General features: G+C 43.5%; 2 protein-coding genes across 6 annotated transcripts; one reads left to right on the top strand and one right to left on the bottom strand.

Moving 5' to 3' along the window:
* Positions 1–161: 161 nt before the first annotated feature.
* Positions 162–3,217, bottom strand: smim22 (small integral membrane protein 22). The gene is made up of 3 exons (XM_076081744.1): positions 3,106–3,217; positions 936–1,003; positions 162–209 (listed from the first exon to the last, which is right to left on the bottom strand). Exons 1-3 carry the CDS (start codon positions 3,215–3,217, stop codon positions 162–164), a joined length of 228 nt encoding a protein of 75 aa, XP_075937859.1.
* A 1,942-nt stretch (positions 3,218–5,159) lies between these two features.
* cog1 (component of oligomeric golgi complex 1) lies at positions 5,160–20,980 on the top strand. Of its 5 annotated transcripts, none has more exons than XM_076082193.1 (16): positions 5,160–5,518; positions 6,083–6,330; positions 6,475–6,656; positions 6,879–7,055; positions 7,465–7,621; positions 9,617–9,827; positions 10,008–10,371; positions 11,698–12,152; positions 13,234–13,380; positions 13,461–13,622; positions 15,080–15,204; positions 17,939–18,047; positions 18,243–18,352; positions 19,212–19,293; positions 19,459–19,482; positions 20,750–20,980. In XM_076082193.1, exons 1-15 carry the CDS (start codon positions 5,213–5,215, stop codon positions 19,465–19,467), a joined length of 2,844 nt encoding a protein of 947 aa, XP_075938308.1. In that variant the 5' UTR covers positions 5,160–5,212; the 3' UTR covers positions 19,468–19,482; positions 20,750–20,980. The 5 variants fall into 5 exon arrangements, with proteins under 5 accessions (XP_075938308.1, XP_075938317.1, XP_075938283.1 ...); XM_076082202.1 differs by having other exon boundaries at positions 20,753–20,980; XM_076082168.1 differs by lacking the exon at positions 19,459–19,482.
* The last annotated feature ends 1,672 nt before the right edge of the window (positions 20,981–22,652 follow it).

Genomic DNA, 22,652 nt, shown 5'->3' on the forward strand with positions numbered 1-22,652 from the left:
TGATAGACTTTCATGAGCAAAGGACTCGTGAACAACAATTCATTCTGTGTGTAAGTGGACTAAATCTGCTGACATCCAATCAAAGCTTTGGCACAAAGTCCAACTGAAGGCTCTGCTTCTAGCTTCATCAACCTTCACGTCACTGCAGTGCAGCTCAGCTGTCAGGGCTCCAGAGCCATGTTCTCTATGCCCACCTTCCGTCTGCGAGGCTGTTGAGGAAGCACAAAGCTCTGTCATTACCAGAGTACACAGTTCTGATTCAGTTTGCTTCACTACATTACAGCATCTCTCTCTAGGGTGGTTATACGTCTGCATTCAGGATGCCAGGAATACGTCCTGCCCTCCACCCAGAGGGGGTGAGAAGGACTAAGATGAGTGGATGTTCAGGGTGAACACCTCAGCTGAAATGCCTAAAATAGTAGTGCTTCTTTGTGGCTTGTCCTACGGCTGTGTCTGGAATCACACCCTCATTCACTACTCCCCATACAACTGTATCAAAGTCAGTAGTCTACTCCACCGTGAGCAGTTGCACAACTGTAATTTTCACATCTATAAAATGCATCACATGGCATTGAGGGGTTGTTGGCAAAAAGTCATGGACTTCAACTGTTATGTACAAATAAATGTGCACTCAGAATACGGACATTCAAATACAAATGGAGGGTAAATATAGCACACTACATAATAAACAGAACTCCATGTCTTTCTAGCTGACTGCTCTGAGCTCTGTTCTGTCCCACTTGTCAGTCAGGCAGTGTGCCCTAGCATCAGTCTGTACAGCTGGAAAGTAACATTGTGTTCAGCTTCCCATTCTCTCTGGTCAGCGCCTCACTATGAGTGTGTTTTCCTTCACTTCTCTCCTATATGTGTGTGTGTGTGTGTTTTACTTCACTTCTCTCCTGTATGTGTGTGTGTGTGTGTGTGTGTGTGTTAACCTTCTCGTCATCACAGCAGCAGCAGCAGCAGCGGATGAGGACCAGGATGACCAGCAGTAGAACCATGCCTGAGAACACACAGTGAGCAGACAGCACACATCCTCAGTGCTCAGTGATTGTCAGTCGGACCATCACATCAAGCTCAATCTGCAGAGAAACCCACATTCATGGAACACAGACTACTTTGATTTGAGGAGTTTGGTCGATTTGATTGGTTCCAACATCTAATAAGTGTCTATGGCAGACAGCTCTGTCCAGCATGCAGTAGCTTCAGCATGCTGTATGTGACAAGCTGTGGGCAGCTAGCATTAGTGATAAGAATGGCAATGATGAAGACAAAAGTGAAAAGCCAAAGTGTACAAGAAAAACAAGTGTTCTTTTTCCATGGGATCCAGACCCACTGGAGAGTACTCTGGAGACAGAAGACAGCCTCAGACTGTTGGAAACTAGCTTGCGACTAGAATAAAGAAATGACACCATGCTGCACTAGCAAGTCTAAAGTAGGAAGCAGACGATATGGTCATCACATGATGTCCAACAGCTCTGCCTTCTGCCGACTTCATCCAGTCAAACGGCCTTTCTCTCCATAACTACGAGCTCATTCATTCACACTGAAGAACTCTGGTGTTTGAGCTTATTGTGATGTCATTTCTTCAAAGTATCTCAAATGCTTCATATAACCTGAACAGCCGAAGCTAAAGGGTTAGGTAAGTCAAAACAATACTAATTAATAAAAGTATTGAAACTGCATCAGAACTTTAAAAACAATTTTAAAAATTGGACATGTGTGAATAAATAACAGTAACGATATATATATATATTTTTTTGACATATGCTGATTTTTATGAGCAGGGTGCAAATAGATAGCCGACGTCATAATAAGCGTACAGCATGATGATGTGGAAGACAGAAGAACTCAGCATTATGGGTTTTCTTGTGGCAATTTCTGCTGAATAAAGCACAAAGTCAACTTTTGTCTTTCTGTAAGTTTAACTCAAGCTTCTGCAGCCGGACTCACAGCACACTCAAATGAATGAGATGCACAAATGAACAAAGGACAGAGGAGAGGTCAGTGTTTTATACACTGGAGACTGTGGAGTACACAGTGTCTTCTCCTGGTACAAAAACAGCAGCTCACAGCACAGTGTAAGTGGACTGAACTTGTTTCTCTCTTTTCTAGTCTTCTGACCACTCAAAGCTCTTTAACACTACATGTTATCATTCACCCATTCATGCAACATTCACACACCGATGGCACAGCTACGGGAGGTTAAGTGCCTTGCCCAAGGACACACGAACGAGCGGAGCCGGGGATTGAACCACAATCCTCTGATTGAAGGACGACAATGCTCTACCACTGTCTTATCTCGTTCTGTCCCTGATCATTGTGTAAGGCGCTAAAGCACCATCTGCATAAGATCTGGCAATTTGCATCACAGTTTCATTTTGGAGTGATTAGAACAGGATCATGCAAGCAACCAAATTTAACCGTGTTACCGTTTGGTTACATGTGGAAGATGGGATTTAAAGAAACATCTGTACGGCCCGATGTTTCCCTCAGATGAAAATCAGTCCTCTCTTGATGATTTTACAATAGATGGAGTACAAATACCTTCAAATGTTCCAGTGATAAATAACTAGTCTTTAGTTCTGTTCTGTTATTGTTCTACAATGGAGACACTGGTCTTTACTGTTAACATCAAATGAGTACTTCATTAATATCTTATTGAACTAATTGTCTTTAAAGCAGTGAGTAAGAATGTTTTTCTTCATTTCTAACTCTTATTCTTTACGTGATCAGAAGCAAAAGGTGCACACTGATGGTGTGAAACATGTGAATGTAGACTTTTTGTTGTTGAGATGGTTGAATGCCAGGAGATCTCGGTGGATATTTGAGCACCACTGTGTTGCTGTATGGAAGTCCCTGAGACATCTGACTGGTTTAAGAGATGATGAATGGACACAAGCATCTAATGATCTGTTTGCATCTTGAATCGCCATCAGGTGGTGGGGAGATGATCCAGGGGTTTAAAGGTAAACTTTTCATGGCTTTCTGTTCATTTTATATTTTGCATTTGCCTTCAGTAAAAAATGTTTGAATATGGACCCTGATGCTGTTTTCTAGAAGTAATTTGAACGTCTTACATCGGTTTCTTTCACCTTCACTCACCAATGAAGATGAAAAAGACTGCAAAAGAAACGATGTCCCAGTCCGACTGGAAGGACTGCAGTCTGGAAACCACATGGCTGAGCTGATCCTCCAGCAGGTCTTTGTGCTCCATCGCTCTCAGACGCACTCAACACAGCAACTGATGTCAATTCAAAAGACGTGCGTCTTTATTTGAACGTGGAAAAGACAGCGGCTGTGTAGTAGAAAAAAAACAAATCAATCAAATTTGAAATCATACGGGAATAGGTAGTGAGAGTTGTGAGTACAGTAACAGACTGAATGTGAGATTCCACTTTGGAACAGACTTGTGAATGTGCCTAAATATTTATTCTGTGTGATTAAAAGAATAAGGTTCACAATTCTCCCAGTAACACTAGCCTTAAAACAATAGTCCGGTGGCCATAGGCCCATTGAAATAGGGTTTTAACATACCTGATATCTTAGGATATATGCTTTGCATTATTTAAATAGCTCTAGAAGCTACAGCTCTATTATAACACAGTGAGAATACACTGTAAACGCTCTTATTTGTTACTATACCCCAATACAGCAATGCACTACATGTTGTGTTCACTGGTAACTAGGCGGACTCACATTAGACATTAGTTATCGTTCAGTACTTCATTCTCCAGAAGCTTTTCAAGATGGAATTTGATCAAACGGATAATATTTCAATGTACAATAAGTCTAAAAGTATTGGTGAGTTATTTAGATGTTATTTCTTACCTGTAAACGGAGTCTCTAGTTTCAGCCTTTCCTTCCGGGTCCAAAGGTCTCCCTGACTCACCTGCCGGTCACACTGACGCACCGTGTCTTTAACAGACACGTCCTGCAGTGTGTGGGGGTTTCCTCAGCAGACATGGTGACCATGGAGACAACACTTCTGATAGGCTTCAGTTGTCCTTCTCTTCACTTTGTGTGAGAGATCATTTCCGCAAAGAAAACATCATCAATAAATCAGAATCAGAATCAGCTTTCTTGGCCATGTATGCGTACGCATACAAGGAATTTGACTCCGGTTTAAATGAGAAGTTAGTTATGATACAAATAAAATACTCATAGTAAGTCACATTTTTAGATTTACTAACATAATTAGAATTGTATCAGTTATAATTATGTAATAAAAAGTCAAAATTATAAGATAAGTCAAAACATTTCTTTCATCTCAACTTCTGACTTAATTAGTCACAATTCTGATACTTAATCTCATTTGACCATGAGCATTTTCTAATAGGCTTCCATAACTTTGTCAACATACAGTATACTCCACATCACATGACATGCTATTTATGCATTCTGTCACAAACCACTTTACATTTATTTGAATCCATAATTAGGTACTTCCTTCTATACATTTGAGGCAATACATACATAAATCAAAGTAGAGCAATGCACTACTGTAAGGTTCACTCAGCAGTCCCCTGTGGTTGGCCCGTGGTGGAGGCATGTAACATGTGGCGGTTGTGACTCCTCATGATCTCATCTTAAACCCACCACATGTTACGTATGATGTGACCATCGAGGATAAAACAGCAGCCACTCATTTTTGATTGTGAATCCCTTTCCACACAAAACTGTGATTTGTTCCTCACGGTGATGTCTAAGCTTCACCGTGCACTCTGTTCAACTTTAACATCTGAATATAAGATTTGAAAAATCTCCATATTGGGAATTATTCAATGACAGAAAAGGAGGATGTCATTTTAAGAATTGCATGTGGAACAAACATCTCAGACACAAGTTATTGTTCATAGTGAAGTATTTTATATGTCTTAAACATATGAGAGCAGAGGAAAGGTTAGGAGGGAAGTGGACTCAGGAGACATCAAGCAAATACAACTACACAAGCACAAGTGTGTGACAACTGGGGAGTTCTAACGGGTGTTATGATAACAACGTTCCTTTATTATTATTATTATCACGATGCACGTTGGGACGATTTGATTGGCTCAACGGCCCTAAGCTACACGGAGGTGTTCCCTGACGGACAGCTTAATTGACCAATAAGTCGTCGTCATATTTTTGCTGACGTGGAGGCAGGAAGGGTTCTTCCCCCGGTCTTCCGGGTGACACTTCCTGGAACAGCTGAAGTTGTTTTGGAGGTGCGATGGCCGAAGATCCTGCACTGTCTCTCCGGGTCTCTGAGATCAAGGACCCGGCGGTTCTCTTCGAACGTTACAACACCGCGGAGATCCGCCGGGTCGAAGGCAAAGTCCGCGGGGAGATCGAGCAGAAGAAGGAGGAGCTGAGGCAGATGGTGGGGGAGCGCTACCGGGACCTGATCGATGCCGCCGACACCATCGGAGAGATGAGGCAGTGCTCGGAGAGCGTCGTCCAGTCCGTCCAGGACATGCACCAGTACTGCCACAAGCTGAAGCAAGGCACACCCAGCACGAGCAGCTGCAGACAGGAGGTGAACGCTAACGGTCGTACTGTCGTTGTAGGAACACCAAACTTCATGTCAAACTGTGGCCATTCATGATCATATGAGTTGTATGCATACATTCCCCCCCAACTATTTTATGAATTAACACTCAGTACGGCTCAATGAAACGTGCTGACCGATTCGGCATGGAGCTGCACGGAGCTTATGTGTGTAGAGCCCTGACTCAGTGGAGGCTAGCTGCCCGAGCCACATAAGAAATGCAAACCTTAATTCAAATGAAGTGTTGCTGGTGGATCACTTTAATGCCGAATTTACCTGAGGACAATTGTTAACTGCCCAAACACATCTTCTGTGTGTATTCTTGCTGTCATATGGAGCTCATTACATTATATTTGTGATGACAGTTGTTGACATATGTAATGGAAGTTTAAGATGGTTCTTGACTGTGTGATCATAGTACTGTAAATCTCTACATTGTCTGGTGTTTGTACTTCTTATCCTTTTACACTTGCTTTTTCTCTCTCAATTTAAATTCTATACACACGTTATCCAAAGTCTAAAATGCTGCATGTGTGTGTCATCCTGTCGTAGGGCCAGAGGCAGTGGCAGGAGAAGTTCTACACCATGGCCTCCCAGATCAAGCTCCTCTTGGAGATCCCAGAGCGCATCTGGAGCGCCATGGAGGCGTCCCAGTACCTCCATGCCACCCAGCTCTACCTGCTTTGTTGCCACCTGCACAGTTTGCTGCAGCTGCAGGTTGCTACAGGGGGCCACTACAGCCCCGTCCTGGCCCGCTTCCCCATCTTGGTCCGGCAGGTAGCCACCACGGGACACTTCAGGTACTGGATGTTTTACTCAGAGATTCTAATGGAAAAATCCCACGCCTCAGAAGTGAAAGAATTAGTGGTGGATCCACTTGCAGTCGACCCAACTAGTTAGTGACCACCTGGTCATAGGTCAGTAACTAGTCTGTCCTTCTGCAGATCCACCATTCTCCTGGACAGCAGGTCTTTGCTGCGGGGCCGCGCCGTGTCGGACCAGGCCATCGCTGAGGCCCTGGTGTCCACCATGCTGCTGGAGGACAGCTCACCACGCCAGGCCCTGGCTGACTTCTTGCTGGCTCGGAAGGCTTCTATCCATCAGCTTCTCAACCAACCACAGCACGGTATTCTACCATTTGTAACACCCGCCAACATATATGCATTTTAATATCCGAGTGTGCCATAACACATTCACAAGACACGAAGCAAGAAGTACTGCTTAAAGGCTTTTACTGTGAAGCAGAGCAGGAAATGTTAACAGTATGAATATTTAGTAAATGTATAAGTAAAGCAAAAGTGACGGTCAGAAGTGTGTGCCCGTTCATACAAGCGTGTATTTGGTCCAGGTGCAGGGATCAAGGCCCAGGTGTGCAGCCTGGTGGAGCTGCTGGTCACCACTCTGTTCCAGGCCTACGCCGTCTTCTACCTGCCCCCAGAGGGAGGCCCCAGGCCGGGGGAGGGAGCCCTGAGCTGTGGCATGCTCTTTTCTACCCTGGAGAACGTCACCTCCACCACATACGCAGGTAAACCGCTAGGATGTCAAGACACTTGTGATTTCCCTACTGTAAACAGAAAGTATAATGTTGGGATAGAATAAAAAGCAGCCCACAATTTATCAAGCCATATTTATGAATCCAAATCATGTTAGGTCATGCTACATCAGCTACCAGCAGTTCCTGTTTATGGGGCAAAATGAATACAATTTGTGTGATTTCTAAGCAGATGTGTGGATATTTAGACTGAGCTCTTTCCGTTATGTATATGACGTGTATGTTCCGATTTGACTGAAGAAAAGGCTTTCGATGCAGTATATCTTAAAAGCATTAAGCGTAAAGTAAGAAAGTCCAAAGTCAACGGACACAGATGTATTATGAAGCACACATATCCATGATAAAGAAACAGTGACACCTTCAATCCCATCTCTCTCCTCAGCTAAAGACAGGAGGGTGTTGCAGGAAGAGACGAGTACAGGCAGCTGGTTCAAATACCTGCCTCCCTCCATCACGGAGTTCCAGCCAGCCCTTCGCACTCTGGCTCAGCCAATCCAGAGAGAGCAGCTTCGGGACACCCTGCAGCAGTGGATCGATACGTAAGTACCAACCAATCAGGATACTGGTGTTCTTAACCTTTGACATGCACGTCTAATTATTATAATACACAACCACAGAGAGTGCTTGAAGGATTTTAAAGGTTTAAACGGTAGACATGAAATAGTGCTGCAGCAGTAAATATAGGAATATAATATGAAATCATTCTAATGAATAATAACAATTTCACAATGACTCACCTGTCTATCACAGTAGACAGGTGAGTAAGAGTAAAATGTAAAAACTCCAGAGTAAACGGATTGTGCAGCAATGTCGTCAATGCATATGGGCCTGGTGATGTGCTAAGCAGTTTGCACCACCCACTGTAGAGCCTTACAGTTGAGGGCTGGACCATAAATGCATGTATTGATACCAAATGATGTAACCGTTGTATATAATGCTCAAAGGGCCCCAAACATGTGCATTGTAAACACATGAATTGGTACAAAAGATGGATGAAAGTGTTTGCAGTCAACTTTGGCCATTAAAATCAATAATCGGTTTTATAATAACTAAAAATAGCAGAATTTTATTACCCACCCTTCAAAAAGGGATAATTGATGAATTAATTAGTCTCAAGTTCTGGAGTTGGATGCACACATGGTTGCTTGGCTTGAGCCAATCTGTCTCTCTCAGCAGGCAGCAGGATGGTAACATCTTGGTTCATTCCCATGTGGCTGTGGTAAAGGAGTGGTGGCAGCTTTTGCCAGATCTGGTTGCTGTGTGCGGCTCAGAAACCTGTCAGCTCAGTTTCTGGGGTTCCTTCACAGATGTAGAATTCAAGTCACCACCATTTGCTACAGGGTGGCGCAATTGCCATACGGGCGGTGATACAGAGTATCCCGGAGTCCATGTTGAGCCGCATCAGCCTGCGGAGGAAGAGCCATTGCCTCACTGTCTTTGTGATAGTGTCACTGTGGTGGGTCCAGGTCAGGTCCTCATTGATGTGAACCCTGATAAACCTGAAGCTGCTGACTCGCTGCGCCATAATCCCATTGATGGTGATGGAGGTGTGTCCTTCTCTGTCACTTGCTGTAGTCCACAATCAGCTCTTTTGTTTTGCTGGCGTTAAGATGGAGGTTGTTGTTCTGGCATTAAGATGTCAGGGCTCTGAACTCCTGTCTGTATGCCGTCTCAGTGTCATCAGTGATCAGGCCAATGACTAGATGGGTTATGGCTAACTTACTTCTTTTTGATGCCATAGCACGTCAGGTCCTTAGAAGAGAGCGTGCCTTTACACAGCATCCTGATATTGGCAGAGACAGATGGATGGTTCTTCACATGCAAAGTTTATACCAGTCGCTGTCCAGGGGAACATCTTCCGTTGCAACATCACTTATTACGGCACCTGTTCTTTCGTTCAGCTCCGAGATGATCTTGCTGTGGTGAGACGGTTTTTTTAAGCCATTTTCGTATAGAACAATTCATTTCTTTATTTCAGTGACAGAATGACCCTCAAGTGGCAACAGCATCTTTTCCCATTCCGTGGCTTTAGCAGGTCCCTTAATTCTGCAGTGTTCTTCTGCAAGTATAGATTTTCCTTTATGGATCTCCGAAAGCAAGACTAAAATCTCCAAACTTTCCATTCTTTTGTGCCATTTTCACGAATGACCACTTCTGGACATAAGGGGCAGGACGCGTAGCCTTATATGGTATTACCGGGCCGTTGATTATGCATTAAGCATTACAGGGAAGGACCTGTTTGACAAATGAGAGGTCAACTAATCCAGAGCCACTTCACCGATGCCAACATGCTTTGTCAGACAACTGATTAAGATATTATGGTCCACTGGGTCAAAGGCTGAGCTGAGGTCGAGGAGAAATCAAATAGAATACAGGCCTGAGTCTGTCATTGGTGACCTTGACCAGAGCACTGGTCACTGCTGTCAAATATTTTGAATTTATAAAAAATGACTTAAGCCTTTTATTAATCAAACGATAATTGATAATCTATTGATATCTAATCAATGCCTTTTGAATCTTTCCTCGACTCTTAGCTGTAAGGAGGACATCTGCCGTGGCGTTAGCGGCCTTCTGGTCTATGTGAAGAGCATGAAGGGGTTGGCAGCCATTAGAGACTCTGTATGGGACCTCCTGTCCACCGAGTCCATCAGTCAGCACTGGAGCACTGTGTGTCAGCGACTGCTGGAGTGCCCCCTGGTTGTCTGGGATGACTTCCTGCAGCAACTCTTCCTTCAGCGCCTGCAGGTTAGTGCTCTCCTAGCTTCACACTTGTTATAGCTCTTAGCGGTTTTCAGCATCTAAACACGTCTCTCCATTGACGTCTTAAGGATTCATGTTGAATTTTACAGTAGCGACAGACTTGCAAAATTGATCAAATTTGACATATGGTAATATGCCAATGATTCCATCCTCCTGTTCCCCAAGGCCATCACCAAAGAAGAAACTGAAGCCATCTCAACGAGCTCCATCCAGCTCCTCACCTCAGCTGTGAGGGATCTTGAGGGCCAGACCATCCATACTTCTTCAGCTACCAACCCTGGCTCAGGCCGCGGGGGCCAGTACGAGGTAGATGTGGCATCCTTCCTGTGGTCGGAGTCTCCGGGGGACCTGCTGAGTGATGCAGGGTGGGTCAGTGTGACCCAGCGGGGGCAGCAGCACCATAGGAGTAGCCTGGCCATGAAGACCCAGGCCCTGACGCCCTGCGTTCAAAACTTCTGCTCCTCTCTGGATGCTAAGCTAAAGGCCAGGCTGGAGGACCTGCAGTACTACCTACCCTCCCAAGACACAGGTGATGGCAGTTCAAACTTAGCCAGTGTATTGTTCAGACAGACGTCTTCCTTAGGATAGAGATTGGGCTGTCTGTCCCAATCTAGACTCCATGAGGTGGTCACGTTCTGAGTATTTAAACACCTATTATGCTGATTTGTCATTTAACCTGAGGCTGAGGTCATCATTGTTTGCTGTCATCGAAGAGACAAACATATCTGATCTGCAAAAGAGGAAAAAAATAACATTTCCAGTTCATAGCCTCAAAGGGAGGTGAAATGATCATTGCCGCTCAAAACAATGAAATACCAGCTCGTGCAAATGAAGCAGTCAGTTTGCTATTGTTATTAATATTAAGCTGGTCAGACCACAAAGTGCCATAACTACATGAATTCATTCCCTCTCATGATATAGGTGGTGCTGAAAGCTTGATGAAGTTGTGACTCTTTGCAGAGCTTGTTGAGAGCCTATTGTAACTTGTTAACTGGTAACATAGCCAGCCCACCTGGCCCTCCATGCATGCTACGCTTACTGCAAACCTTGTTTGATGGTGCAGCATAGCTAATATGTTAACTCCCTAATTTTTGAATCTCTGCGTATCTTTACCCTCTAAGGTTAGCACTGTCACTGGCCGTGATGTTTTGTCACACATTTATAGTCCCCTGATGAATCTCAACTCATTTTCCTGTAGTGCCACCATGAGGTTGACATTGGTTTAGTTTTGATTGAGTATGTTTCAACAACTATTGTTGGTCTGATCTGACTTTTAATTCAGTGTCACTAGCGGATCATCATTTTCTCATGTTCAATGAAATATTTCGACATTTACTCGATTGATTGACATTTACAAATTACAAGCACTGTTTTCTAATGACTTTGATGGTCCCCTGACTTTTACTACAGTGCCACTAGCAGGTTGATATTTTTGGTTTCGAGGGGAATGTCTCAAAAACGGTTGGATGGGTTGTCAGGATGAATTCTAATAACTTTGGTGATCCTCGGGTCAAAATACCTGCAAAATGAATCACATTCCCATCAGCCTCAGCTGGGCTTTGTGTTTAGTGCTGATTAGTACAACATGCTAAAGATAGTAATGGTCAACATTATACCTGCTAAACATCAGCATGTTAACATTAACATTATGATTATGCCAGCATGCTGACATTAGCATTTTTCTCAATGCCCCACTGTGTGTGTGTGTGTGTGTGTGTGTGTGCAGCCTCACAGAGCTGCTAGCATGGCTGTAGACTCTTGTTCAGTACAGCCATGTAGTATATACAGTACACAGAGCCAGTATTATCACATCCTGAATAATGCTAATATTCACCTTTCATACTGTGCTCTGTAGGGTCTGACTCCAGCTCAGTCACAGTCACCTCCTCTGGTCCCAGCGAGAGCTCGTCAGCGTCCTCTTTTAACCGCTTCACAGACTCTCCAGCAGTGGAGGACGCTTTACGTGAAGGCTGCGTGGCCTGTGTCCGCCACATCCTGTCTTCCATCCGCTCTGAACTGGCCTCAGCCTCACCTGACCCCAGCCCCGCCTGCCTCAGTTCAGTCCTTTTCATGGCCAGGCTGTGCCAGTCCATGGGTGAACTCTGCCCCAACCTGAAGCATTGCATCCTGGGAAAACAGAGGGGTTCTGAGGCCACAGCGAAGGAGACCCCCAGACAAGGCAAGAAGCTGGGCAAAGCCAGGGCCACCACGGAGGTCAGCCCCACCCAGGCCAAGTGGGGATGTCTGAAGGAGGAGCTCCTCGTTTGCAGCATGGAGGCGTACCGCATCTGGAGCTCCGCCCTCTCCAAAGTCAGACACTGTCCAATGTATTTATGTGAAACTTTATTTGTTGAAAGTTTTACGAAGTCTGTTTGTGTTGAGGACTCTTAGGAGAGACTAAGATAGCCGGGGGTCGTAAACATTTAGGTTACATGATGTGCTGTAGTAGCTCAATTGGTTGGTTATGACTTAAATGCAGTTGAAACTCCAAAAGCTTACACAAACTTTAGAATTGTGTAATAAAAATGAATGTTGGGTAAGCCCAGGTTCTGTCCTTAGGTTCTAAACATCGCTTCAATTTAGGGTAGTTATCCACCTTTTTTGTATTTTCTATTTTCCAAGCCTTAATCTCCGTGGACTTCTAATTCAGTCAACAAAAGGCTGTCTGCTTGATAGCAAATGCCTTTCCACTAAAATAAGGCCTTAACCTCACATCATTATTTGTTTCACAATGTGAAAAGGCCTTTGAGCTCCTTTAACACTTTAAAGCTACATTGATTATTTTGCTCACTTTGGGGCAGCAGAACCAGCTGTAAACATCTGACGTCTACTTAAATGGCCTTATAACATTTTGGCTAATGTTTTAGTAAATGTAAACAACATCAGCATTATATGTGACAAAACGATCCATGCCCAAAGTCCACTTACCCACTTCTGGATCTCTTAACATGTCTCTGGTGTCATCATGTGACAATAATGCGACCGTAGAAATGGGATTTCAGGAATTGAGTAAAAAGTTAGAACTGCATTAATCAACATAATTCTATTAACATTGTATCAAATGTGAAAGGTTTCTGCTGTAGTGACAAACCCACAGACGGTTATCAACTCTGTAGTTCCCTCAGCTCTACAGAGGCTTGTAGAGTCTTTAGCTCACAGTTTTGGTTTGACAGGACACAATGCTGTTCTTATCAACTTCATTTCCAGCAGCAGCATCTGTTTCCAGCGGTAAACCCACTGCACTCTACCTGCTGACACAGTCAGAGACTAGCTGGTCAACATTGTGGAGCATTTAGCAGCTTAAGAGTCAGATATTTAGAGGAGTCACTGACCAAACCAGAGCAAAGAGGAGAATGGCTCTTATGGTGAATTGTGTGTGGTGTTGTTCCAGGTTCTGCTGGATAAGTTTGCCACAACGCTGCATGCTGAGTCTGCCGGTGCCATCCTTACAACAGCAACAAACTGGGAGGATCTGGAGATCCAAGAAGAAGCCGAGTCGGGGAGCAGTGTCACATCCAAAATCCGTCTTCCAGTCCAGGTCAGCCAGCACGACCTCAGGAAGCACAACCATTTCTGATTCCATTCAGTGATCTGATGTGAAGTTTGTCTCCTCTACAGCCATCTTGGTTCGTGCAGTCGCTGCTATTCCAGCTGTGTGTGGAGGTGAACAGGGTGGGGGGCCACGCTCTGCCCCGGCCCACCCTGCAGGAGCTGCTGCAGACCTGTCTGGCTCAGGTCCTGCATCACTACCACAGCCTCACACAGCAGTCCTTCAGCAGAGTAACTAGCACACACACACACACACGCACACGCACACGCACACGCACACACACACACACACGCACAAAATGGAAATGAGAGATGTTTGTATAGTGAGATGATTTGGTCTTCAGATTCTATAACCTCTGAAAGCATGTTCATGATCAGCAGTTTACTAAATAAGGAGCTTATGATCGTATCACACAATCTTCCTAAGCAGATGTTTCCTCATATTTACTTTGCAAAGCAACCTAGCTAAATGTTGGTAATAACAGTTGACACTTATTGGAGTTTGCTGACCTCATGCACATTACGTTACCATTGTACATACATTGACAAACGCATAAATGACGACACATGGCTTTTATTTCATACGCTATACTCGGTTCATGTTATATTGTTGGGAGTACATTATTTTCTGTTTGTAGTGCACACATTAAGTTATCTATTTAAAGTTACTACAAGGAACTTTCATTTGGTGTTGATTTGGCGCTCCCTGTGGACTAAAGTGGTAGTGTTTCTGATCACCAGAGTCCCTTTAGAAAGCCTCTCATTTTACTGCAGCAGTCCTGGTTCTGGTTCTCCCGTGCCTCCCTTCCCTCCAGCGGGTCCAGCAATACGGCCTGGGACTCCAGCAGAGAGGTGTCGGTGTTGACTCCTAGAGAGGAGAAAATCTGCTCGAGGAGGAGGAGCAGCTGCTGCTGCTGCTGTCGGGAGCTGAGCTCTCCTCCTCCCTCCGGAGCTCCGACTGCAGGTCCAAGGCTGAAGTGAAGCCGGATCTGGGTCTGTCCATGATAGGCTGGTCTCTGCTGGAGGATCTGGGTCTGTCCATGATAGGCTGGTCTCTGCTGGAGGATCTGGGTCTGTCCATGATAGGCTGGTCTCTGCTGGAGGATCTGGGTCTGTCCATGATAGGCTGGTCTCTGCTGGAGGCCCCGCTTGAGTCTGAGCTGAAGGAGTTTCTGGTGAACCTGGATGATTTCATCAGATTTTATGTGGCAACGCCAAAATCAACAGAAAATGAAAGTTCCTGGCAGTAGCCTCAAGGGTTCCTGTGTTACACTGACTAACACACCAAAGGCTGCTGCTGCTCAACCAATAGCGGCTCAACATGAAATATCCAAGAGATGTAAACTACCCGTAACGTATACTAAAGAAAAAAAGGGAAACAGAGTTTACACGGTTTTTGCAAATTAAGCTTTAAGTACAAAAAATTCACCTCATTTGCATATCATATTATTTTGCCTCAAAAGTAGTGAAATAGTGGGTAACCTTGTTTTTTAGCTTTCAGGTAATCGGATAACCATACTGTATATTTGTGAAGTAGATATCTGATATCGGTGCTGGTCTAATATGGTTTAAATTTGATGGCCCCTGGTATAAAGAGGATGGTGGAGTGAAGTGTTCTTATCATTCACTAGGAACCACATACGCTTCCTGAGTTTCTCTGCTCTGTTTGATTCTGTTCCTCCATCCAGGAGGGCGTGTTTCCCATGACTCAGAACAGAGCCTTACAGCTGTTGTTTGACCTTCGTTACCTCAACACCACACTGAGCAGCAGAGTGGAGGAAGGAAAGAGCTCCCGATCCCACCAGGACCCCAGGTAACATCCTCTGTCCCAAATCATCAAGGGTAGATTACCAACCTGGCTCCTAAGCTCCAGGCCACAGTGCAACACATGCTGAGTTAGGTCTTCAGAGATCCACGAGGACCCACATAAATTTACTTTAAAAAAAGGAGAGGGAGCCGAGCGTAGTCGGACCCGTTCCACTAGGCCAACGGAGAATTACACCCGACCCATGACTCAATGTAGGAACCAGTGGCGGCTGGTGGAAAATTTTCTAGGTAGGTCCATCCTATCAATTTCAGCAAACATCCCAGTATGATTTAATGCAAAAAAATGTAAGTATCAAACACGCATTACTACTTTGCAGTTAAATATTTAACATTTATTCCAACATGAAAAAAAGCAGTAAATAACACTTATATAATATAATATAATATAATATAACATGTTTATTTATTGAGATGCCCCTATGGACCTTGTTATAGGAGGTAAAGATCAGGAGAAGTAAACATGAAGTGTAATTATGAATACTGATGTTAAATTAAGCTATGATGAGTTTTCACTGTTAATTTACCATCTCTATTACATGTTGATGCCTCCATGACCAAGTTAAGCAGATGAGACTGAGGACAACTATGTAGAAGAGAAGATGTTCACTTTGCCTAATATGTAGCTTGACAGAGTTCTCCATGTGTGTCCTGGTGTTCTCATGTTTCCTTACCTCCTCATCCTTCACTCCCATAACTGTCCGTGCTGGATCTGTCCCCGTTGTTTTAAAAAGCTAAATAAGTTATTAGCATGACGTCATCCAGCTAGCCAAACCTGTCTGGTGTACAGTAGAGAAGCTTCGTATGTACTGCTTCCCTTTCCCGCTAGTCTGCTGTCTGATTGTGAGGTCAGGCTGATCTGATATCAGCTCTTTGGCTGCAGGATCTCCGCCAAAGTTCTCCTCTCAAACGGGTCTTGGAGGAGTAGTGCTCGCGCTCGCCTGTAGAGACTTCTCCTGACGAGAACGCGCAGCTAGGGGGGCCAAATCGTTTTGGCCCCACGCTGAATCTATTTGAGGGCGCTGATTGGCTAAATTGTATGTCACACATTTATATCTTTAATCAGCAATTGGCTAAACTGCTTCATAGACCCGCCTCTTTTGGGCAAAAACGATTTTGCCCCCCTAGCTGCGCGTTCTGAGACGTATCGTGCACACAGGCGGAGAGCATGAGCAGGAAAAGCATATATTTTGCGCAGATATCATATTTTACACATATTACTGGGTACATTCCATAGTTCAAAAACACAAATATTGACAATTTGTATAATTTATGATTATTATAATTTTTATTTTTTTTATTATTTTTATTTTTTGTGTGGCTCAAGGTGGGGCCATGCCCCATTGCCCTCTATTGACCAGCCGCCACTGGTAGGAACAAAGAAACACAGACCTTATTTTGGAACCATGGCTCTTTTTTTTTTTTAGCTGTTTTTCTGAAGACAGCTGTGGCTCAGAAGTAGAGCGGGTTTTCTTCGGCTGTTTGATCCTGATCAGCAGGTGGCAATATACATGGTAGCCCCTGTCTTCAGTGTATGAATGGGTGTGAATGATGACATGAAGTGTTAAAGTGTTTTGAGTGGTCGGAAGAATAGAAAGGCTCTATACAAGTACAGTCCGTTTACCATTCCCCTACCCCTGTTTAGAAAACGTATCCATGATGTTTAAGAAGTCGGGTGTAAAATGGCAACCTCCTTTAGGGAAGTGGCTACCTTGTGGTTGACAGGTCGCTACTACGGCGTCGTCCGGTCTGAGAGTTGTCTGTGTTTTCGTCTTTAAAACTGTATGTATGTATGTATGTATGAAGAAAGTTGTTTGTGGTCCTTTTGTTGTTCAGACTACAATGAACATTTATTTAAAGCAGATGGTGAATCAGAAACCTAATCAAATATAAAGCTTGAGTTTATTCTGTAATCTGTCTTCACTCTGGTGTTAAACTCCAGTCAGTCCGATCGGCTGCAGCGTCCAATCACATGACTGATGAACAATGAGGGGGCGTGTTGGACGTTAAAACACTTCCTGGAAGTCTGTTCTCGTGGGTCCTCGCTCATGGCTCCTCGGAGATCCCTCCTCGCTCCTCGCTCCTCGATCCTTGCTCCTCAGAGCTAAATAAGAGCTTTGGGACGGCCGTCAATATGGCGGAGCAGAACAACTTCCGGTTCAAGCGAGGAGCGAGGAAACGACAATTAAGACTTGGGATGTACCCTGTGTCACATTTTCTTCAAAGCCCGGCGCTCTTCCTAGGAGTTTGCTTCAAAACCGTAGTCTACGAACCGAATGTCTGCAGCTGAAATTTAGATGCATGTTTTTATCTTGACAGTTGCACGGTAGTATAATTCAAGTTTGGAGAAGGGCTCTGTATTTCAGGACATATGGGTCTTCAGTCTGTTTACACACAAGTGCACACATGCAAAGAATCTGAGGTTCCAGCAGGTATTTCTCTCGAGAAGGTGGATATGTTTGTGGCTGGAATTCCTGTGACACTTTGGATCTCATTTATAAGAACCGAAGCTAGTTGGAGGACAAAAAGCGCTTCATAGACCTGTTCAAACTTTCAGCAAACATGAGCATTTTAAAGGGATAATGTAACCATGTAAATCAGTAGCTCTAGAAAAATATTCCGGAACTATTCATATGATATCTTTCTTTCAATATTTGGTGGTTAAATTTCTCTTAAATGAAAAGGCTCTGAAAGCTGTAAACATTGTGCCGTGTGTCTTCCAGATTCCACGAGGTCTGTGATTGGCTGGAGGGCTACATCGACCCGTTTGACCTGGACGTGTTCACACCTCCGCTCAATACCAACCTCAACCGCCTGTCCCAGAGGACCTCGGTACTTTCAGCCCCAACCACACAGAAAAACACAGTGTAGTCGTAGCTTGATGAACCAGCTTTGACATTAGCCCAGAGATGAGTGACTACAATGAGCTCATAATGCCTCTGTTGTCTATATTATGTCATGATATAATATGAAGTAACAGCAAACATAATAAATGGGGCTGCTCTGCTTGCTAACGTTGTGTCTCAGGTACTGCTGGGGCTGCTGACGGGCTCAGAGAAGCAGTTTGCCTTGCGGAGCAGCAGTGTGAACTCCCAGGAGCCTTTCAACATCCTGCCACTGGCCAGCAGCCAGATCAGGTACAGACAGTAACAGATATGGCAATTTATTAAGCTGGTTTTCCACACATTATTGTTTTACTAAGTTTAAGTACAAATGTGTCTGAATGTAGCTGAGATTCAAATAATATTGTCTTTGTGTTCTGTGGCTAATTTAACTTATGACGCGTGGAACATCACTAAAATGTATAAATACATACAAATGATTGAACAAAATGTGTGTGAATTTCAGATTCATTTCTTAAAACTCAATACAAACGGGTGCATAGAACAATGTATCCAAGACGATGTATGAAATGAATCCTGAGGGCTGGCTGATATCTGGACCTCAGCTCTGATACCTAAATGAATTTTTCAATTCCTTACTTTTAGACTCTTTTACTAAACAAAAGAAGCTGAACTCCTAAAATGTTGCCTGAATACAAACATGTGTGGAAACCACGCATGTCATGTATAATGTCACGTTCACGGCTCTGTCACAATGACTTTACAGAGAATCCAGTAGGTTTTTAAAGGTTTTATTAAGTCTGAATATCTTAATCCATAAAGGAACACTTCATCATTCAGTTTATCTGAAAAAGCCAAAATAACATATTTGGAGCTACATGGTTTTTATTGGACAGTGAAGTTATATTAAAAAAAACATAAAATCTGAAATTGGTTATATTTTATTTAAATTCCAAATTGTCTGATCAAAAAAAAAAGTCGAGAGTATGAATCTGAGCAAGAATGTAATGGCTGGTTTAGGTCAGTGCTTCAGAAGTATTGAGCTTTCAGTACCCAGTCCTACTAGTGTGAACCAGGAAGAGGGCACTGTTTTCCCCTCTCTCTCTCTATCGGTTATGTATATCTGTATTTTAATAATTTCAATGTTCTGCAGGTTCGGGTTGCTGCCTCTCAGCATGTCCAATGTGCGTAAATCTAAGTCGGCCACCCGGAGCTCTGCTGCTGCTCACCAGCTGGTGAGTCACAGAGCTGGGATCAGATTACTGAAGCTGCTCTGAGTCTGACTCGGCCTCAGTGTTGTTGTTTCATATGCGGACTACCACAGGATGTCTTCATTTCTCTGTTTCTTGTTTTGTTCCACCCTGGAAAAAATGTTTCTGTTATACCTTCTGCCCTCCCAGCGTTTTTGAGTGCGAGACACACAGGCAAGTTCCTCAGTGTGGGTGCGTGTGTGTTTTGGTTGTATTTTCAGTAGTGGCTTGGGTTTACCTTTGGTGCATTTGCAGTGTGACAGGGGTTATTAACTGATTCAAATGTTTCTCACTAATCTCCCACTCTCTGCTGGGGCTCATAATGTAGCTCAGGATCAGGCTATTAGCTGGAGAGTTCCATGGGGCGGCAGAGACCCTGGGCTATTCTTACCTGTTTTAAATGGACCAATCCCATCTTTAGATGCATGCATTATTAGTAAAGTTTGTGTTAAGGTCAGCAGAAATAGAAAAAGCAGATGTCTCTATTCAGCTAAAGTTGGGATTAGTCCAAAACCGTCACATTTGAAGCTTCCGTATTAAGAAACTCTGACACAACACACTGACATTTTGAGAAATAGTCTTTAATAGTCACTTGCTTTCTTACCAACAGTCACATGATACCAATATCAGTTGGCTTTGGAGCTAGCAGAAGCTGAATGGCCACCAGTTTCCCGTGCTTTCATTCTTTGTGCTAAAATAGGCTAACCATGTCTCATCTCTGTACAGGGTACACAGAGGGAAAATCCATTTCTATTCTTTTGATCTGACTCTTGAATAAAGACTTGCAAATATTTCCAACAAACAGTGTTTCTAAATGGTCAGACTGTTCAGTGTAGCCCACAGACACTAGAATAATCCAGGTGTTCTGTGAGTCATTGGGTCAGGAGTTCCATGATCAGAGAGTTTAACCATTCCTCTGGAAACCGAGAAAGTAGTCCCCACAAGTTCTCAGTTTTTTTATTTATTAGACATAATGCTCAGAGTCCACTCCCACTCGACGTTTAGCATGCTATAGGTGTAGCCTTTTATGTATGCCTTAATCGTTAAACTTTTTTAAAACCGTTAGCTATTTGACCTTTTGGATCCACTACTATCAGTCAATATCTGAAATACTGACGTGTTAGCATGGAGAACCATAGCCAGGATCTACCGAGCCCTGATCCAGGAATGTCATGCTACGTATCATAGTGCTCGATTGTTCTGGTATACCATTTTACTGTCAAATGTTGTGAAACCTTCTGGTGACAACAAACCCCAAATATTTCATTACTAATCAGCAATTAATTTCATGGGTCTTTGAGTAACCGAAATGTCCACATCCCAGGAGACCTTGATACCTCTTGATAATCCTGGATCAGGACTCTTTGTCATTGGCCAAATGTCTTGTCATCAAATACCAATGAGACAAACGGGACAACCTGACGTCTTCTCCTTCCTCCAGCAGGCACCTCCATCCTCCGTAGCAGACAGCGAGAACAGCTTCCGGCCGGGCAGCCTGTTCAGACAGCTGGCTGATCAGGACGAAGACACAGCCGCTCCGTCTTTATTCAAACTCAGCTGGCTGTCTGGCATGGCCAAATAACCCTTTGTTGCACAAGGCCTTTTATTTGACCTTGCAGAAACTTTGTAAAAAATAAAATGTATAGTAAAAATAATTTGGTCGTTCCAGAAATGCGTCTTGTGTGAATTAATTAACTTGATCAATTGATGCAAATGGAACCTTAATGGAAATTAGTGAGGTGTAATTATGTGCCAGCTAGCAAGCAGTTAATTAGTGAGAATAACTGAGTATTTTCAATGTTTGCACTCTTAGGTTCATCATATAGTTAAACAAGCAGTAGCAAGGCGAGCAGCGTTGTTCTCATAGTCGTTTGCGTACTGTGTGAATTTGGATGTGGAGGAAAGGGATTTCCACCAGTGGGCCTATCAGGGCCGCGTTATCCCTGGCTGAGTCCAACATATCTGTTAGCATTTAGCTCGAAGCGCTGCTGTGCCTCAGTACAGCCTCACAGAGCTGCTAGTACTGCTAGCTTGTTCAGAGTTGGCTACAGATCTGATTTCTTATCCAACATGCAGTTAAGCCCCTGCTGTTCATAGACTTATCTTGCAAAATGTAGCATTTATCTCTAGAGATGTGCACAGCCAATTTCTCTGAGGAACAAAGTATACATGAGGTAGCCATCACGTGAATGTGTAGGGGTAGCAACGAACAGAATGGAACGGTTCCAGTCAAAGCAGCAGAGGTGTATATATACCGGGATTATCATGTTTACTCCCCATTAGGTTCCAAAAATGTCTGATCCTACACTTCCCATCATGCAACCAATGGCATCTTGTTTAGACCCTCCCTGATCGGTAAATAGCCACATCGTTCAAACTACAGTCTGCAAAACAGACTCTGTTAAACGTTACTGGACCAGTCTGTCTCTGTGTGTTCTAGTGGTGAAGTTCCACTGCAGTCAAACATGGTTTATGGATTTCATTAGCTGCAGTGGTGTTAAATCGTTCTGTGACACCTCTGTGAAAATAATACCTTACAGTTAGCTGTAACCTTTGTTACAGATATATTTGACATACATAGTTTAATATTTTAATTATTTGACTGTATTATTTAGTAGTATTTGTTACAATGCCACCTCAACCTGTGGTACTAATTACATGATTAGATGCCATTGTCATGTTTTGTCTTGGAATGTCCAGCCTGCTGTGGAAAATGTTCTGCAGTAGTTTTCTATCAGTGTTTTCTATCTACACCATAGAAAATCAGTGTGAAGTCACTCGAAGTCTGCTTATCTTGATCTCATTTATTTCATTTGGTTAAGTAACCAGATTTACATTGTGTGCAGATCCTCCATAGACAAATTGGGTCTTTTTAACATCATTGTACTGTTGCTACTATATACTATATGGTGCATTTCCACTATGACTGGTTCCAATTCAGTATCTCCTCACACTGTTACAAGAAAGGGTAATATGTATGAAAGAAATAGAACTAATACAAGCTCAGCTAAAGACAAAATGCTTTGGCCGATGTAATATATGCTAATAATATTGTATTTAAGTAATTAACATGAGACACATTTGAATTGTTGATACAAACATTAACATGACTTATGTAGAGACACAGCATATTTTTGGGAAGTCTCTAGAAAATCTGTATCACTTTCTAAAAAAAAGCCCTAATTTCTGCAGAGTCAGAGTCTTTCAGTCAAATATGTGTCTGTGACAATGAAATCTATGGACAGATTATGAGACAAAGGCCCCCTGGGCACGGACATGTACAACCTGGACAACAGGACCCTACGCCTGCTTGTGCTCATTTTTAGTGTCTTTGTAGTTTTGTC

The sequence above is a fragment of the Anarhichas minor genome, unplaced genomic scaffold, assembly GCF_050575085.1.
Source record: "Anarhichas minor isolate MPS153535 unplaced genomic scaffold, ASM5057508v1 ptg000007l, whole genome shotgun sequence".
Classification (NCBI taxonomy): domain Eukaryota; kingdom Metazoa; phylum Chordata; class Actinopteri; order Perciformes; family Anarhichadidae; genus Anarhichas; species Anarhichas minor.

What these genes read in the sequence shown, in the direction of transcription:
- smim22 (XM_076081744.1), bottom strand. Translation starts at nt 3,217, where the DNA reads ATGGAGCACAAAGACCTGCTGGAGGATCAGCTCAGCCATGTGGTTTCC. An exon ending in AGTCTTTTTCATCTTCATTG is followed by an intron (nt 1,004 to 3,105) that starts GTGAGTGAAGGT and finishes GTGTGTTCTCAG; the next exon opens with GCATGGTTCTACTGCTGGTC. An exon ending in GCTGCTGTGATGACGAGAAG is followed by an intron (nt 210 to 935) that starts GTTAACACACAC and finishes CTTCCTCAACAG; the next exon opens with CCTCGCAGACGGAAGGTGGG.
- cog1 (XM_076082168.1), top strand. Translation starts at nt 5,213, where the DNA reads ATGGCCGAAGATCCTGCACTGTCTCTCCGGGTCTCTGAGATCAAGGAC. An exon ending in CACCTCCACCACATACGCAG is followed by an intron (nt 7,056 to 7,464) that starts GTAAACCGCTAG and finishes CTCTCTCCTCAG; the next exon opens with CTAAAGACAGGAGGGTGTTG. An exon ending in CACAGCAGTCCTTCAGCAGA is followed by an intron (nt 13,623 to 15,079) that starts GTAACTAGCACA and finishes TCCTCCATCCAG; the next exon opens with GAGGGCGTGTTTCCCATGAC.